The 16,599-nt window shown below is 60.8% G+C and overlaps 1 protein-coding gene across 2 annotated transcripts in view; it reads right to left on the bottom strand.

Annotated features, from left to right (window-relative positions):
• Nucleotides 1–1,312: 1,312 nt before the first annotated feature.
• Adgra1 (adhesion G protein-coupled receptor A1) overlaps nucleotides 1,313–16,599 on the bottom strand; it is a 51,915-nt gene continuing 36,628 nt past the window's right edge. For both annotated transcript variants that reach the window (XM_070011360.1, XM_070011359.1), the window contains 2 exons: nucleotides 8,512–8,616; nucleotides 1,313–5,355 (listed from right to left, as the gene is read on the bottom strand). In XM_070011360.1, the coding sequence (XP_069867461.1) occupies nucleotides 4,149–5,355; nucleotides 8,512–8,616 (1,312 nt within the window). In that variant the 3' untranslated portion in view covers nucleotides 1,313–4,148. The remainder of the gene's footprint in view (nucleotides 5,356–8,511; nucleotides 8,617–16,599) is intronic.

Below are 16,599 nucleotides of genomic sequence, written 5' to 3'. Positions count from 1 at the left end.
GATGCCCCTGCTCCCACAGGGCCATGGACAGCCCCCTCCACCCCCGCCCCTGCAGTCCAGGCTGGCCCTCCCAGAGGAGGGTCTGGGCTGCTGCTGGAGGGAGGGGTGGGGTGGGGAGAAGGGGGAGGGGAAGGCTGGGGAGGGGTGGGAAGAGGGAAGGGTGGAGTGGAGAGGGGGGCTTGGGCTCCTGGTGCAAAGCTATCAGTCAGGAGGAGCTTGGTGAGGAGCTCGGTGAGCCCAGAGGAGAGGACACTGGCTGCATGACCTGGCCAAGGAGGCCCAATGCCCACCGGCCTCCGCAGTCCAGCCCCATCTCCTGGACCGGACCCTGTGTCTGCAGCGTCCCAGCATGGGACCTCTTGAGGGCCCCAGTGTCCCCCCAACCCGGCTGCCCAGGCTTCTGAACTTGCTGTGCGTCAGCTGGCTCTATGTGGTGACACTGAGTCTGGGTGCTCTGGCTCCTCCCTGCTTCTAACCCGTGTGCCCAGTGCAGACAGCACCTTCTGCCACACACACAGCCATGTGTATCCTTCTACACACTCCCGTGTGCACACGCACCATCCTCACACCACCAGCACAGCACAAACTCCTGTGCACGCTCCTGCCACACGCTGACACCACACTGCCTGCCACACGCATGCTCACAAAGGTAGGAAGGGGACCCACACATCTGCAGGCAGGGCCCCGTGTGTCCCCTGGTTCAGTGTCTCGTGCTCCTGGACACAGCTACACTGGAAATCCTCACGCTCAGCGGCAGGGCACGCTGGTCCTGCCCCCATGTGGACGTGGGAGGAGAAAGCAGCATTGAAACACAAGCTTCCATGTTTAATGCAGAATTTTTCTGGCGGTGAGGCACTTCTTGACTCTGCCTAGGGCAGCAGGCGCTGAGGGCCAGAGCCTGGGGCTCAGGGGCCCAACCCTACCCTGCCCTCCTTCCCCATTAAGGATGAGAAACACGTTTGTGATTGAACAGCCACACCAGGGCCAGTAATGAAAAACACTGTATTTTGTCTGGATAGTCTGCATCTACAGTGTGTACACAGCTTAACATGGATTCTGTGCACATCAGCTACGGAAGCAGGTGAGAGGCTGGGGGCACAGGTGCTGGTTGCCCGATGCTCCTCTGCTGCACATCTGCTGACCCGAGGGGCATGGGGATCCTGTGCTAGGTGCAGCTCACACACTTGTGTCAGGGCTGCCAGGCTCCTTACTCAGATACGGACTGTCACCTAGCACAGCGCCTCCTTCGGCAGAGTGCTGTCCTGAGGCCGTGGACTCACCCACCCCCTTCCCCCAGGCCCTTGGAGATCACCTGCACCCTTCCCCCGGGCCCTCAGGGCTCACCTGCGCCCCATCTCCTGGGCCCTCGGAGCTCACCTGCACCCTTTCCCCAGGCCCTCAGGGCTCACCTACACCCCTTCCCCCGGGCCCTCGGGGGTCACCTGTCCCCTTCCCCCGGGCCCTTAGGGCTCACCTGCACCCCATCCCCTGGGCCCTCGGGGCTCACCTGTCCCCCTTCCCCCCGGGCCCTTGGATCTCACCTACACCCCTTCCCCTGGGTCCTTGGAGCTCACCTACACCCTTCCTCAAGTCCCTCGGGGCTCACCTGGCCCCTTCCCCTGGGCCCTCGGAGCTCACCTGCCCCCTTCTTCTGGGCCCTTGGGGTTCACCTGCCCCCTTCTTCTGGGCTCTTGGGGCTCACCTGCTCCCTTCCCCCGGGCCCTCAGAGCTCACCTACACCCCTTTCCCCAGGCCCTCGGGGCTCACCTACACCCCTTGCCCCGGGCCCTCGGGGCTCACCTGCCCTCTTCCCCCGGGCCCTTGGGGCTCACCTGCTCCCTTCCCCTGGGCCCTCGGAGCTCACCTACACCCCTTCCCCCTGGCCCTCGGGCTCACCTGCCCCCTTCCCCCGGGCCTTCAGGGCTCACCTGCCCCCTTCTTCTGGGCTCTTGGGGCTCGCCTGCTCCCTTCTCCTGGGCCCTCGGAGCTCACCTACACCCCTTCCCCCGGGCCCTTGGGGCTCACCTACACCCCTTCCCCTGGGCCCTCGGGGCTCACCTACACCCTTCCTCAAGTCCCTCGGGGCTCGCCTGCCCCCTTCCCCTGGGCCCTCGGAGCTCACCTGCCCCCTTCTTCTGGGCTCTAGGGGCTCGCCTGCTCCCTTCCCCCGGGCCCTCAGAGCTCACCTACACCCCTTCCCCCAGGCCCTCGGGGCTCACCTACACCCCTTCCCCCGGGCCCTCGGGGCTCACCTACACCCCTTGCCCTGGGCCCTCGGGGGTCACCTACACCCCTTGCCCTGGGCCCTCAGAGCTCACCTACACCCCTTGCCCTGGGCCCTCGGGGCTTGCCTGCCCTCTTCCCCTGGGCCCTTGGGGCTCACCTACACCCCTTCCCCCAGGCCCTCGGGGGTCACCTACACCCCTTCCCCCGGGCCCTCGGGGCTCACCTACACCCCTTGCCCTGGGCCCTTGGGGCTCACCTGCCCCCTTCTTCTGGGCCCTTGGGGCTCACCTGCTCCCTTCTCCCGGGCCCTCGGAGCTCACCTACACCCCTTCCCCCAGGCCCTCGGGGCTCACCTACACCCCTTGCCCTGGGCCCTCAGGGCTTGCCTGCCCTCTTCCCCCGGGCCCTTGGGGCTCACCTGCTCCCTTCCCCTGGGCCCTCAGAGCTCACCTACACCCCTTCCCCCGGGGCCCTCGGGCTCGCCTGCTCCCTTCTCCTGGGCCCTCGGGGCTCACCTACACCCCTTCCCCCAGGCCCTTGGGGCTCGCCTACATCCTTCCTCAAGTCCCTTGGGGCTCACCTGCCCCCTTCCCCCGGGCCCTCGGAGCTCACCTGCCTCCTTCCTCAAGTCCCTCTGGGCTCACCCACTCCCTTTCCCTGGGCCCTTGGGACTCACTCACTCCCTTCCCAAGGCGCAGAGTGGGAGGCCCTGCTCCTGGGAGCCGCCTGTCCAGGGGGCAGAGCACGATGCTGGTTCACAGGGACACTGGCACTCAGGTCTGCAATGGAAACCCCAGTGCTCATGTGGCTAGAAAACACACTAATTCTGTGTATGTACATGTGCATGTGTGTGCATGTGAGCATTGTATTGTATGCGCACATGGGTGGCAGTGTGCAGACACATGCCTGTATGTGTTTTGTAGTACCTGTGTGCATGTGTGCATGTGTGTATGTGAGCCTTGTATCATGTGCGCACACAGGTGGCAGTGTGCAGACACATGCATGCATGTGTGTTTTGTAGTATGTGCAGGTGTTTCTATACATGCTCACATGTGGTGTACGGATGTGAGGAGGCAGGTACGTGCATTGTGTGAACACACATGTGTGCCATGAGCACATGCACACAGACATGTGTGCACACACATGCATGGGTTCAATCATGTGGTGTGTGCATATGTGCTCGTGTAAATGTGTGTGCCAGCATATCGCAGACCGGGATGAGGCAGACAGGAGAGGGCAGACTCGGTCCCTGGGGTGTCCCCTGAAGGCGGCCCTCTGCCCTACTTCCTGGGCTCAGACTGGCCTGCATCGTGGTTAACATCTGTCCTTGACGTTGGGGTTTTTCTCAGAAATGCACAAAAGGAAAGACATTTTGTTTTGGAGACCACCAGACCCCACAAGCCGCTCTTCTTGGGAATGAGCACAGAATTGCGATGCTCACCTTGGCGAGGAGCTGGTCCTCACAGCGGATGGCTTTGGAAGTCAAGTGCTCGGGCATTTCCAACGGCATGGATCCAGGAGTCTGGCGGGGGAGGGGCGACAGGAGGGCAGCAGAGAGGCTGTGGAATCTCCCAGAGAAACCTAAACCCACGCCGGGGCGGGACACAGCGGACGGGACCCACTGAGAGCACCTGGGCTGTCCCCCGCTGTTCAGGCAGGACAGGGCCCTGGTGGGCGTGGAGGGCTGCGTGTGGGCGCCAGGCTGCCCGGGAATGGATGTATGGCACGGCCACGTTCCGCTTTGGGACCGGTGGCAGCTGGCCCGACCAGAGTGTGTTCCCGCTAGGGTCTCCCGCACAGAGTTGCAGCCGAGGGCGGCTTTGGCATCCCTTATGCTGGCTTCGTGTGGCAGACGGGCCCTCTGTGCTGAAGCCCCCCCAGGGACCAGTGGCACCCGGAGGAGGGTCACATTCGTGCCCCAACTACACAGTAGTTTCATTTTTCCAGGGCCCTGTTCGGATGTTGCCTGTGCTGTCAGTGCCGAACGGCAGGCCTTCCTGGATGCCGCCCCGGAGGAGCCCGTCGGGGCTGGGGCCGCTGAAGGACAGGGACGGTGTCCTGCGGAGCATCTCCAGATGGGCCGGGCCCGGAGGCAGCCGTGGGGGGCACCCGTAGAGTCCTGGGCTGGCCTCGCCGCCCTCAGGCTGGCTGACCAGGGGGAAGGGGCCGGCCTGGGCACAGCAGGCCAGCGTGTGCACCCCCACCGGGCCCTCCAGGGAGCTAGGGGGGCTGTCTGTGTGGGAGCTGGGGGCGCTGCCGTCCAGGCTGGAGGGGATGTGGTAGGCGTAGCTCTGATGAGCGGCGGCCTGGTGTCGGCTGAAGTAGTGGGGCTTAGTTCTGCCCTCGAGGCATCTGTGCGGGCGCGGGGTGTGCGGGAAGGCGTCTCCCTCGGCCATGTGCATGTGGGCCTCCTCCTCCATCAGCTGCTCGCAGTGCATTTTGGCACAGCAGGGGGTGGCCGGTGGCAGGCAGCCAATGTGGCCCTGAGCAGCCTGAAGGTTGGTCATCTTGCAGTGGCCGGATGGCAGGTGGCCGAAGCCCCTGGGCTGGCTGGCACAGGGGGAGTCTGGCAGGTGGGCGGTGTGCCCCAGTGCGTCCCCGTTGGCATCCAGGGCGGGGTGGGCGCCGGGCGTGGAGGTGGCGGCGTCCCCCCGGGAGGGGCAGCAGGACCACCAGCACTGCCACACGTCCTCCCGCTTGGCGCAGTGGTGGATGAGCACGAAGAGCCCCAGCGTCACGCAGAAGGCCCCGTACAGACAGCTGAAGACCATGTCCAGGAAGGGGCCTTGCGACACGGCCAAGGCCCCGAAGGTCCACGTGGCTGAGAACAGGAAGAGCGTGCAGGCGGCGGCCCTCAGCTGGGCCTGGAAGGAGTGCTCGTTCTGCAGCGGGGAGGCGGCCGGCCCGTCGCAGCCAGGCGGCGTGCGGGGCCGCGGCCCTGGGCAGTGGCCACCCTGGGGCCCCGCCAGCCGCCGCCGCTCCTCCAGGTGCTCCTGCAGCTCGTACCTGCGCTCGGGGTGGCGCCGCAGCTGGATGTAGGTGCCCAGGAAGTACACGCAGGTGACCAGCGTGATGAAGGCCGCTGGCCCATAGAAGGCCCCCAGGCTGGGCTCCCAGGCCATCCAGCAGCTGTGGGAAGGGCAGGTCAGGGGGCTGGGCTGGGCCGGGCCCCTCCCCAGCCCTGCAGGACCGAGGGGGCTCCAGAGTGGTATGGAAATAGCAAGGGGAGAAGAAACCCCATCGAAGCAGGTCAGGAATGAGATGAAGAACCAACCGGCGGGACAGAGGTGCTGCGAGGCAGAACCAGCCGGCGGGGCAGAGGCGCAGTGCAGGGCAGAGGCAGTGCAGGGCAGAGGCAGTGCAGGGCAGAGGCAGTGCAGGGCAGAGGCAGTGCAGGGCAGAGGAGCTCTGTGGGTCGAGTGGGGGGTCCTGGGCAGGGAAGGGGGCAGAGGAGCTCTGTGGGTCGAGTGGGGGGTCCTGGGCAGGGAAGGGGGCAGAGGAGCTCTGTGGGTCAGGTGGGGGGTCCTGGGCAGGGAAGGGGGCAGAGGTGCTCTGCGGGGGTCAGGTGGGGGGTCCTGGGCAGGGAAGGGGGCAGAGGTCTGCGGGGGTCAGGTGGGGGGTCCTGGGCAGGGAAGGGGGCAGAGGTCTGCGGGGGCCAGGTGGGGGGTCCTGGGCAGGGAAGGGGGCAGAGGTCTGCGGGGGTCAGGTGGGGGGTCCTGGGCAGGGAAGGGGGCAGAGGTCTGCGGGGGTCAGGTGGGGGGTCCTGGGCAGGGAAGGGGGCAGAGGTCTGCGGGGGTCAGGTGGGTGTCCTGGGCAGGGAAGGGGGCAGAGGTCTGCAGAGGTCAGGTGGGGGTCCTGGGCAGGAAAGGGGGCAGAGGTCTGCGGGGGCCAGGTGGGGGGTCCTGGGCAGGGAAGGGGGCAGAGGTCTGCGGGGGCCAGGTGGGGGTCCTGGGCAGGAAAGGGGGCAGGGGTGCTCTGTGGGTCGGGTGGGGGGTCCTGGGCAGGGAAGGGGTCAGAGGTCTGCAGGGGACAGGTGGGGGTCCTGGGCAGGGAAGGGGGCAGAGGTCTGCGGGGGCCAGGTGGGGGGTCCTGGGCAGGGAAGGGGGCAGAGGAGCTCTATGGGTCAGGTGGGGGGTCCTGGGCAGGGAAGGGGGCAGAGGAGCTCTGTGGGTCGGGTGGGGGGTCCTGGGCAGGGAAGGGGGCAGAGGAGCTCTGTGGGTCGGGTGGGGGGTCCTGGGCAGGGAAGGGGGCAGAGGAGCTCTATGGGTCAGGTGGGGGGTCCTGGGCAGGGAAGGGGGCAGAGGAGCTCTGTGGGTCGGGTGGGGGGTCCTGGGCAGGGAAGGGGGCAGAGGTCTGTGGGGGTCAGGTGGGGGTCCTGGGCAGGGAAGGGGGCAGGGGTGCTCTGTGGGTCAGGTGGGGGTCCTGGGCAGGGAAGGGGGCAGAGGAGCTCTGTGGGTCGGGTGGGGGGTCCTGGGCAGGGAAGGGGGCAGAGGAGCTCTGTGGGTCGGGTGGGGGGTCCTGAGCAGGGAAGGGGGCAGAGGAGCTCTGTGGGTCCGGTTGGCTCTGGGTCCTGGTCAGGGAAGTGTCAGATGTTGTGGGGAGGAGTGGAAAGAGCACAGGAAGCACTGGGGTTCTGGGGAGAAGAGGGTGTCACCAGAGCTCTGTCACCTTTAGGGGTGAGGCTGGGCAGTCACCAATCCCCATAGCATCTAGATCTGTGTGTGCTGCGTAATTCTCAGCTGCACCCAGGCCCTTCCTAGCTAAGGAAGTCATGCCTTGGGTGGCCATATGGAGCCTGTGGGAGGAGGGGGCTACGGGCGGAGGGGCGAGTGAGGGCATGTGGGAGGAGGGTGTGTGGAAGGAGGGTGTGTGGAAGGAAGGTGTGTAGGAGGAGGGGGCCTGTGCTAGGAGGGGGTGTGTGGGAGGAGGAGGGTGTGTGGGAGGAGGGTGTGTGTGTGTGGGAGGAGGGTGTGTGTGTGGGAGGAGGGTGTGTGTGTGTGGGAGGAGGGTGTGTGTGGGAGGAGGGTGTGTGTGAGGAGGAGGGTGTGTGTGGGAGGAGGGTGTGTGGGAGGAGGGTGTGTGTGGGAGGAGGGTGTGTGGGAGGAGGAGGGTGTGTGTGGGAGGAGGGTGTGTGTGTGGGAGGAGGAGGGTGTGTGTGTGGGAGGAGGGTGTGTGTGGGAGGAGGAGGGTGTGTGTGGGAGGAGGAGGGTGTGTGTGGGAGGAGGGTGTGTGGGAGGAGGGTGTGTGGGAGGAGGGTGTGTGTGGGAGGAGGGTGTGTGTGTGGGAGGAGGGTGTGTGTGTGGGAGGAGGGTGTGTGTGTGGGAGGAGGAGGGTGTGTGTGGGAGGAGGAGGGTGTGTGTGGGAGGAGGAGGGTGTGTGTGGGAGGAGGGTGTGTGTGTGGGAGGAGGGTGTGTGTGTGGGAGGAGGGTGTGTGTGTGGGAGGAGGAGGGTGTGTGTGGGAGGAGGAGGGTGTGTGTGGGAGGAGGAGGGTGTGTGTGGGAGGAGGGTGTGTGTGTGGGAGGAGGGGGTATGTGGGAGGAGGGTGTGTGTGGGAGGAGGAGGGTGTGTGTGGGAGGAGGGTGTGTGTGGGAGGAGGAGGGTGTGTGTGGGAGGAGGAGGGTGTGTGTGGGAGGAGGAGGGTGTGTGTGGGAGGAGGGTGTGTGTGGGAGGAGGAGGGTGTGTGTGGGAGGAGGGTGTGTGTGTGGGAGGAGGAGGGTGTGTGTGGGAGGAGGGTGTGTGTGGGAGGAGGGTGTGTGTGGGAGGAGGGTGTGTGGGAGGAGGGTGTGTGGGAGGAGGAGGGTGTGTGTGGGAGGAGGGTGTGTGGGAGGAGGAGGGTGTGTGGGAGGAGGGGGTGTGTGTGGGAGGAGGAGGGGGTGTTTTTGAGGAGGGTTCCTGTCAGGAGTGGGGGCTATCCACACTCAGAGGAAGCTGGGTGGGGCGTGGGGGGGTCGTGGAGTCACAGGTCAGAGGCCGGGCCCAGGGCTGGTGTCTGTCTGTCTCCCCAGGGCTGGTGTGTGTCCGTCTCCCCAGGGCTGGTGTGTGTCCGTGTCCCCAGGGCTGGTGTGTGTCCGTCTCCCGAGGGCTGGTGTGTGTCCGTGTCCCCAGGGCTGGTGTCTGTCCGTCTCCCGAGGGCTGGTGTCTGTCTGTCTCGGGGCCCCTCTCTCTGGGGTGCCTTGGCTGGGCGCAGGGAGGTGTAGCGTCATGCTGGCCCCTTAGCTGTGTCGTCCCGTCCCCCCATCTGAGCGTGGCGTCCGTGCGCTCCCCCAACATGGAACCAGCACTTACTAGGCAGTGTCCTCGTCGCCCGTTCCAGTCCCATAATTGCTGATGTTGGTGGCAGCGGTGACCCCACAGATGATGAAAGGAACCCCTCCGCTGATGAGGTAGAACCTGCCGGAAGACAGAGGGGCTGAGGCCTCAGAGTGGGCACCATGTTCCCTTTGGGGTGCCAAGGAGAGGTGGCTGGGTGCTGGGCCTGGCTAGCCTGGGGGCTGCAGACACCGGGCGCACGGTGAACCCGACCTCACGGGACCTGGGGCGCAGTGAACCCGACTTCATGGAACCTGGGGTGGGGCCAGGCAGCACGGGGCAGAGCCTGCTCTACCCGGGCCGTGGAGGAGACCATGACCCGCAGGTGCTGAGTGCTTATGCTCAGGTCTGGGGTCTTTGGCTGGAGCCCTCTGGACTTGTCCTCAGCCAGAGCGCAGGCCACACCCCAGCCCTTTGTCTCTGCATCAGCCAGTGGTCCCGTGACCAAGTGGGCAGTTTTACAGCCCTACCGGGCCTTAGGAGAAGGGCTCAGGCCCACCCAGCCCTCTGGAGCTGCCGGAGAGATGCTCACGTTTGAGCCTTGCCCTGCCCACGCTAGCAGGAGTTGGCTGTGGCCCGGCTGACCTCCCTCCCCAAGGCCTCGACTGCAGCTCCACAGAGGAGGATCAATCCAGCCCGCTAATCTGGTGTTGTGTGTCCTCCCTGCTCTCCCGAGACATGGTGGCCTCTTGTAGGGACCACCAAGGGACCAGCTCCAAGTGGGGCCCGCAGAAAGGGGCCAGTGTCCTGCCTATCTCAGATAACCGCGGGGAGCAGCGTGGCACCATGGCCCCACACACAGTTGTGTGCCCCCATTCCGGGGGTGGGACTGGGAGGGCTGCTAAGCAATCTTGGCCTCTCAGAGTTCTGCCTCCAAAGACCAACGTGCATGGGGTGTGGCACACAGTGACAGTCCCAGGACAGTGTGTGTGACCACAGTGACAGCCCCAGGACTGTGTGTGTGACCACAGTGACAGTCCCAGGACAGTGTGTGTGACCACAGTGACAGTCCCAGGACAGTGTGTGTGACCACAGTGACAGTCCCAGGACAGAGTGTGTGACCACAGTGACAGTCCCAGGACAGTGTGTGTGACCACAGTGACAGTCCCAGGACAGTGTGTGTGTGACCACAGTGACAGTCCCAGGACAGTGTGTGTGACCACAGTGACAGTCCCAGGACCGCGTGTGTATGACCACAGTGACAGTCCCAGGACTGTGTGTGTGACCACAGTGACAGTCCCAGGACAGTGTGTGTGACCACAGTGACAGTCCCAGGACAGTGTGTGTGACCACAGTGACAGTCCCAGGACAGTGTGTGTGACCACAGTGACAGTCCCAGGACCACGTGTGTGACCACAGTGACAGTCCCAGGACAGTGTGTGTGACCACAGTGACAGTCCCAGGACAGTGTGTGTGACCACAGTGACAGTCCAAGGACCGCGTGTGTGACCACAGTGACAGTCCCAGGACTGTGTGTGTGTGTGACCACAGTGACAGTCCCAGGACAGTGTGTGTGACCACAGTGACAGTCCCAGGACCGCGTGTGTGTGACCACAGTGACAGTCCCAGGACAGTGTGTGTGACCACAGTGACAGTCCCAGGACAGTGTGTGTGTGTGACCACAGTGACAGTCCCAGGACAGTGTGTGTGTGTGACCACAGAGACAGTCCCAGGACAGTGTGTGTGTGTGTGACCACAGTGACAGTCCCAGGACAGTGTGTGTGTGTGACCACAGTGACAGTCCCAGGACAGTGTGTGTGACCACAGTGACAGTCCCAGGACAGAGTGTATGACCACAGTGACAGTCCCAGGACAGTGTGTGTGACCACAGTGACAGTCCCAGGACTGTGTGTGTGTGACCACAGTGACAGTCCCAGGACAGTGTGTGTGTGTGACCACAGTGACAGTCCTAGGACAGTGTGTGTGACCACAGTGACAGTCCCAGGACTGTGTGTGTGACCACAGTGACAGTCCCAGGACCGCATGTGTGACCACAGTGACAGTCCCAGGACCGCGTGTGTGTGACCACAGTGACAGTCCCAGGACAGTGTGTGTGACCACAGTGACAGTCCCAGGACAGTGTGTGTGTGTGACCACAGTGACAGTCCTAGGACAGTGTGTGTGACCACAGTGACAGTCCCAGGACTGTGTGTGTGACCACAGTGACAGTCCCAGGACCGCATGTGTGACCACAGTGACAGTCCCAGGACCGCGTGTGTGTGACCACAGTGACAGTCCCAGGACAGTGTGTGTGACCACAGTGACAGTCCCAGGACAGTGTGTGTGTGACCACAGTGACAGTCCCAGGACAGTGTGTGTGACCACAGTGACAGTCCCAGGACCGCGTGTGTGTGACCACAGTGACAGTCCCAGGACCGCGTGTGTGTGACCACAGTGACAGTCCCAGGACAGTGTGTGTGTGTGACCACAGTGACAGTCCCAGGACAGTGTGTGTGTGACCACAGTGACAGTCCCAGGACAGTGTGTGTGTGACCACAGTGACAGTCCCAGGACCGCGTGTGTGTGACCACAGTGACAGTCCCAGGACAGTGTGTGTGTGTGACCACAGTGACAGTCCCAGGACAGTGTGTGTGTGTGACCACAGTGACAGTCCCAGGACAGTGTGTGTGTGACCACAGTGACAGTCCCAGGACAGTGTGTGTGACCACAGTGACAGTCCCAGGACAGTGTGTGTGACCACAGTGACAGTCCCAGGACAGTGTGTGTGTGTGACCACAGTGACAGTCCCAGGACAGTGTGTGTGACCACAGTGACAGTCCCAGGACCGCGTGTGTGTGACCACAGTGACAGTCCCAGGACAGTGTGTGTGACCACAGTGACAGTCCCAGGACAGTGTGTGTGTGTGACCACAGTGACAGTCCCAGGACAGTGTGTGTGTGTGACCACAGTGACAGTCCCAGGACCGCGTGTGTGTGACCACAGTGACAGTCCCAGGACAGTGTGTGTGTGTGACCACAGTGACAGTCCCAGGACAGTGTGTGTGTGACCACAGTGACAGTCCCAGGACAGTGTGTGTGACCACAGTGACAGTCCCAGGACAGTGTGTGTGTGTGACCACAGTGACAGTCCCAGGACAGTGTGTGTGTGTGTGACCACAGTGACAGTCCCAGGACAGTGTGTGTGACCACAGTGACAGTCCCAGGACTGTGTGTGTGTGACCACAGTGACAGTCCCAGGACAGTGTGTGTGACCACAGTGACAGTCCCAGGACCGCGTGTGTGTGACCACAGTGACAGTCCCAGGACAGTGTGTGTGTGTGTGTGACCACAGTGACAGTCCCAGGACAGTGTGTGTGTGTGACCACAGTGACAGTCCCAGGACAGTGTGTGTGACCACAGTGACAGTCCCAGGACAGTGTGTGTGACCACAGTAACAGTCCCAGGACAGCGTGTGTGACCACAGTGACAGTCCCAGGACAGTGTGTGTGACCACAGTGACAGTCCCAGGACCGCGTGTGTGTGACCACAGTGACAGTCCCAGGACAGTGTGTGTGACCACAGTGACAGTCCCAGGACAGTGTGTGTGACCACAGTGACAGTCCCAGGACCGCGTGTGTGTGACCACAGTGACAGTCCCAGGACAGTGTGTGTGACCACAGTGACAGTCCCAGGACAGTGTGTGTGACCACAGTGACAGTCCCAGGACAGTGTGTGTGACCACAGTGACAGTCCCAAGCAGTCTAGCTTGGCCCAATACTGGCAGATCAACAGGTTTTGGGGCAGAGAAAAGCGGTCTCCATACCACCCTCTGCATTTGTCATAGCCAGTTCTGAAATCAGAGTTGAGGATTTTAAGCCCCTCTTCCTAGCACGTGTGGGTCCAGAGCTCAGTAAAGGGGATGTGAATAAGAGTATTAGTTGACGGACTTAATTGCTCCTTCTGACACATCATATCAAGGGTGGTCTGGCCTCCTTCCCCTCCAGGCATGTGAACTCTTCACAGGACAGAGGTAGAAGACGCCTCCAAGTGAGCCTCTAAAATCCCAAGGATTGGAAACCACAGACAGGGCTCCTCTAGCCACAATTAAATGAGGAATTAATAGCAATAAGATCATTAGGAAAGCCCTAAATCTTTACTTAAAACACACTTGTAAACAATTCATAGGCCAAAGAAGAAGCCACAAAAATTTTAGGAAGCCTTTTAGACAGAATAATAAGGAACATTCCACGTGCCCAAACTTCTTGTATGTAGGTGAAGCACAATTTAGAGGGACATTCACAGAGTTAAATGCTTATACTAGAAAAAAGAAAGATCTAAAATTTAACAACTAAAGATTTCACCTTAATGATGTAGACAAACAGAAGATCAAAGTAGACTCAAATAGATGGAAATGATGAAGAGCAGAAAAAAATAATGAAAAGTCACCTCCCGAAAAAAGCCAACAAAACTCTAAGTGCCTAGTCAGAAAGAGACAAATTATGCATTAAGGGTTAAAAAGGAGGCTGTATCATGGACGCTAGAAGAAGTGTATGTGTACATAAGAAATAATCACATGGATGAGCTCCTAGGGCAAAAGGACAGATTAGGAAAGTTTAAAGCAAGGACAAATAGAACTACTTATAGCTAGTAAAAATGTCAGTTTCAGCAACGGAACATGAGTAGCTCATGGGCAGCACACCACATCTGAGATGATGCTAGCCTCACATCAGCGTTCAGATGGTGATGGACAGGGCCCTTCACTTGCCAGACCCAGGTACTGAGGCTGTGGGTGGGGAGCCAATCAAGGCCAGACCCAGGCAAGGAGGCTGTGGGTGGGGAGCCAATCAAAGCCAGACCCAGGCAAGGAGGCTGTGGGTGGGGAGCCAATCAAGGCCAGACCCAGGCACTGAGGCTGTGGGTGGGGAGCCAATCAAAGCCAGACCCAGGCAAGGAGGCTGTAGGTGGGGAGCCAATCAAGGCCAGACCCAGGCAAGGAGGCTGTGGGTGGGGAGCCAATCAAAGCCAGACCCAGGCAAGGAGGCTGTGGGTGGGGAGCCAATCAAAGCCAGACCCAGGCAAGGAGGCTGTGGGTGGGGAGCCAATCAAAGCCAGACCCAGGCAAGGAGGCTGTGGGTGGGGCGCCAATCAAGGCCAGACCCAGGCACTGAGGAAGCAGCGACCTTCTCTAATGGACAACATTAAAATCTCTAGCAATAATTATACCTGGGCAAATGGAAGCTACAGCATGACCAAATAAATCTGGGAGCCAGTTTGTTAATCATAGTCGTCATCTACGCAGTTCAGAATGAAACCGTGATCACTAATGGATGATGGAAAAAATCTGGGAAAATGAGCATGTGTTCACCACAAAAACACGGCCAAGTAGGCACAGAAGGCAGTGCCCTCAGATTCTAGAGGAGCCTACAAGAGGTTCTGCCAGATAGCTGATGAAGAACATGTCTCCATGTGGGGGTGACACGGGTGCAGGAAAGACACGGGTCTGCAGGACAGCGCCAGACCGAGACGTGTTTTGGAACGAGGCCATGCATAAACATCATCTGATGTGGATGTGGTATCAGGAGGCCACCGGACAGCAACTCAAATATCATTACAAGGACATAAAAGCACAGTCGGAATAACAGGCCTAGCCAAGTTGCTTTCTGTGAAAGCTGAGAAATTCATTCTGAAATTGGTATGGGAGTATCAAGGACGCATCTTACCAAGACACTATGTCGTGGGGAAAGGAAAATAATTGACAAAAGCAGGCAAAGACACAGAGCCACACAGGAGTGCCCCAGGATAGACCCACAGCCACATAGGAGAAGAGAGACCCAGGTTAGACCCACAGCCACATAGGAGAAGAGAGGTCCAGGTTAGACCCACACACAGGAGAGGTCCAGATTAGACCTATACACACACAGGAGAGGTGTTAGACCTACAGAAACACAGGAGAGATCCAGTTTAGACCCCCCCACACAGGAGAGGTCCAGATTAGACCCACAGACACAGGAGAGATCCAGATTAGACCCACAGACACAGGAGAGATCCAGGTTATACCCCCCCCCTCCCCACACAGGAGAGATCCAGGTTAGACCCACAGACACAGGAGAGGTCCAGGCCATACCCATAGTGGCATAGTGAAATGATTTTGAGCTCGTCAAATAAGGCAATCGGGAAGGACATTCCCTTCGACAGGAGTCGGAGGCCAGAAAATCCGTGTGGAAACTTGGTTTACCTACACTGAATACAACCTCGCCCCAAGGTATGTCTCCGTGGCAGAGTGCTGGCTTAGCACGTCGGGTGGTGGGGCCCTGTCTTTACCCATCCACATCAAATAGACCTGGAAGGAAGACCAAAGCCACAGGATCTGTAGCACACCAGCTAAGTTCACACTACACACACCACCTGAGTTCACACCACACACACCAGCTGAGTTCACACCACACACACCAGCTGAGTTCACACCACACACACCAGCTGAGTTCACATCACACACACCAGCTGAGTTCACACCACACACACCAGCTGAGTTCACACCACACACTCCAGCTGAGTTCACACCACACACTCCAGCTGAGTTCACACCACACACCAGCTAAGTTCACACCACACATACCAGCTGAGTTCACACCACACATACCAGCTGAGTTCACACCACACATACCAGCTGAGTTCACACCGCACACACCAGCTGAGTTCATACCACACACACCAGCTGAGTTCACACCACACACACCAGCTGAGTTCACACCACACACACCAGCTGAGTTCACACCGTACACACCAGCTGAGTTCATACCACACACACCAGCTGAGTTCACACCACACACACCAGCTAAGTTCACACCACACACTCCAGCTGAGTTCACACTACACACACCAGCTGAGTTCACACCACACACACCACCAGAGTTCACATCACACACACCAGCTGAGTTCACACCACACACACCAGCTGAGTTCACACCGCACACCAGCTGAGTTCACACAGCACACTCCAGCTGAGTTCACACCACACACACCAGCTGAGTTCACACCGCACACTCCAGCTGAGTTCACACCACACACACCAGCTGAGTTCACAACACACACCAGCTGAGTTCACAACACACACACCAGCTGAGTTCACACCGCACACTCCAGCTGATTTCACACCACACACTCCAGCTGAGTTCACACCACACATACCAGCTGAGTTCACACCACACACTCCAGCTGAGTTCACACCGCACACACCAGCTGAGTTCACATCACACACACCAGCTGAGTTCACACCACACACACCAGCTGAGTTCATACCACACATGTCTCTCCGGTCTGTGGGCAGGGTGTGGGGTGGGGCTCTCTGGGCTTGGCAGGGTGTGGGGTGGGGCTCTCTGGGCTTGGCAGGGTGTGGGGTGGGGCTCTCTGGGCTGTGGGCAGGGTGTGGGGTGGGGCTCTCTGGGCTGTGGGCAGGGTGTGGGGTGGGGCTCTCTGGGCTGTGGGCAGGGTGTGGGGTGTTCTCTGGGCTGTGGGCAGGGTGTGGGGTGGGGCTCTCTGGGCTTGGTAGGGTGTGGGGTGGTGCTCTCTGGGCTGTGGGCAGGGTGTGGGGTGGGGCTCTCCGGGCGGTGGGCAGGGTGTGGGGTGGGGCTCTCTGGGCTGTGGGCAGGGTGTGGGGTGGAGCAGAGGTGAGATGCAGGCTCCAGGCCACCCAGATGCTACCATACGCATGTATGCAAGAGACCCTGAAGCATGCTCGTGGGGACTTGAGCAACCAAGTTCAAGGAAGTCTCACTGCAACTCTAACTGAACACAGCCAGGCTTCCATTGTGAGCAGAGAACAGCCCCCTCCCAACTGCTGCTGTTTCCAGGGCCTCCCGCCTGCCAGGGGCATGCCTGACCACGGAGCCACAGCCTGAGCCACCAGCGGTCTGTGCACAGAGCTTTAAGCCAAGAAGCATCACAAAGTGATGGGAAGGAAGCGCAGAGGCCAGTGTGCGCACGCACACCTGTGTGCCTGGGGCAGGCACTGGAGATGCTTTGGGATGTCGGTGATGGACAGAGACAAGATGGTGGTCACAGCCACTGTCGGGGAAGACTGCCAGGCCCACAGCCTGCCCAGGGCCTCGGAACCCGTCGGACCACC

The sequence above is a fragment of the Dipodomys merriami genome, unplaced genomic scaffold (genome assembly GCF_024711535.1).
Source record: "Dipodomys merriami isolate MVZ:Mamm:240054 unplaced genomic scaffold, mDipMer1.0.p SCAF_82, whole genome shotgun sequence".
Lineage (NCBI taxonomy): Eukaryota > Metazoa > Chordata > Mammalia > Rodentia > Heteromyidae > Dipodomys > Dipodomys merriami.
The sequence above is the reverse complement of the archived record's forward strand: the minus strand, read 5'-3'. Positions and strand labels throughout refer to the sequence as shown.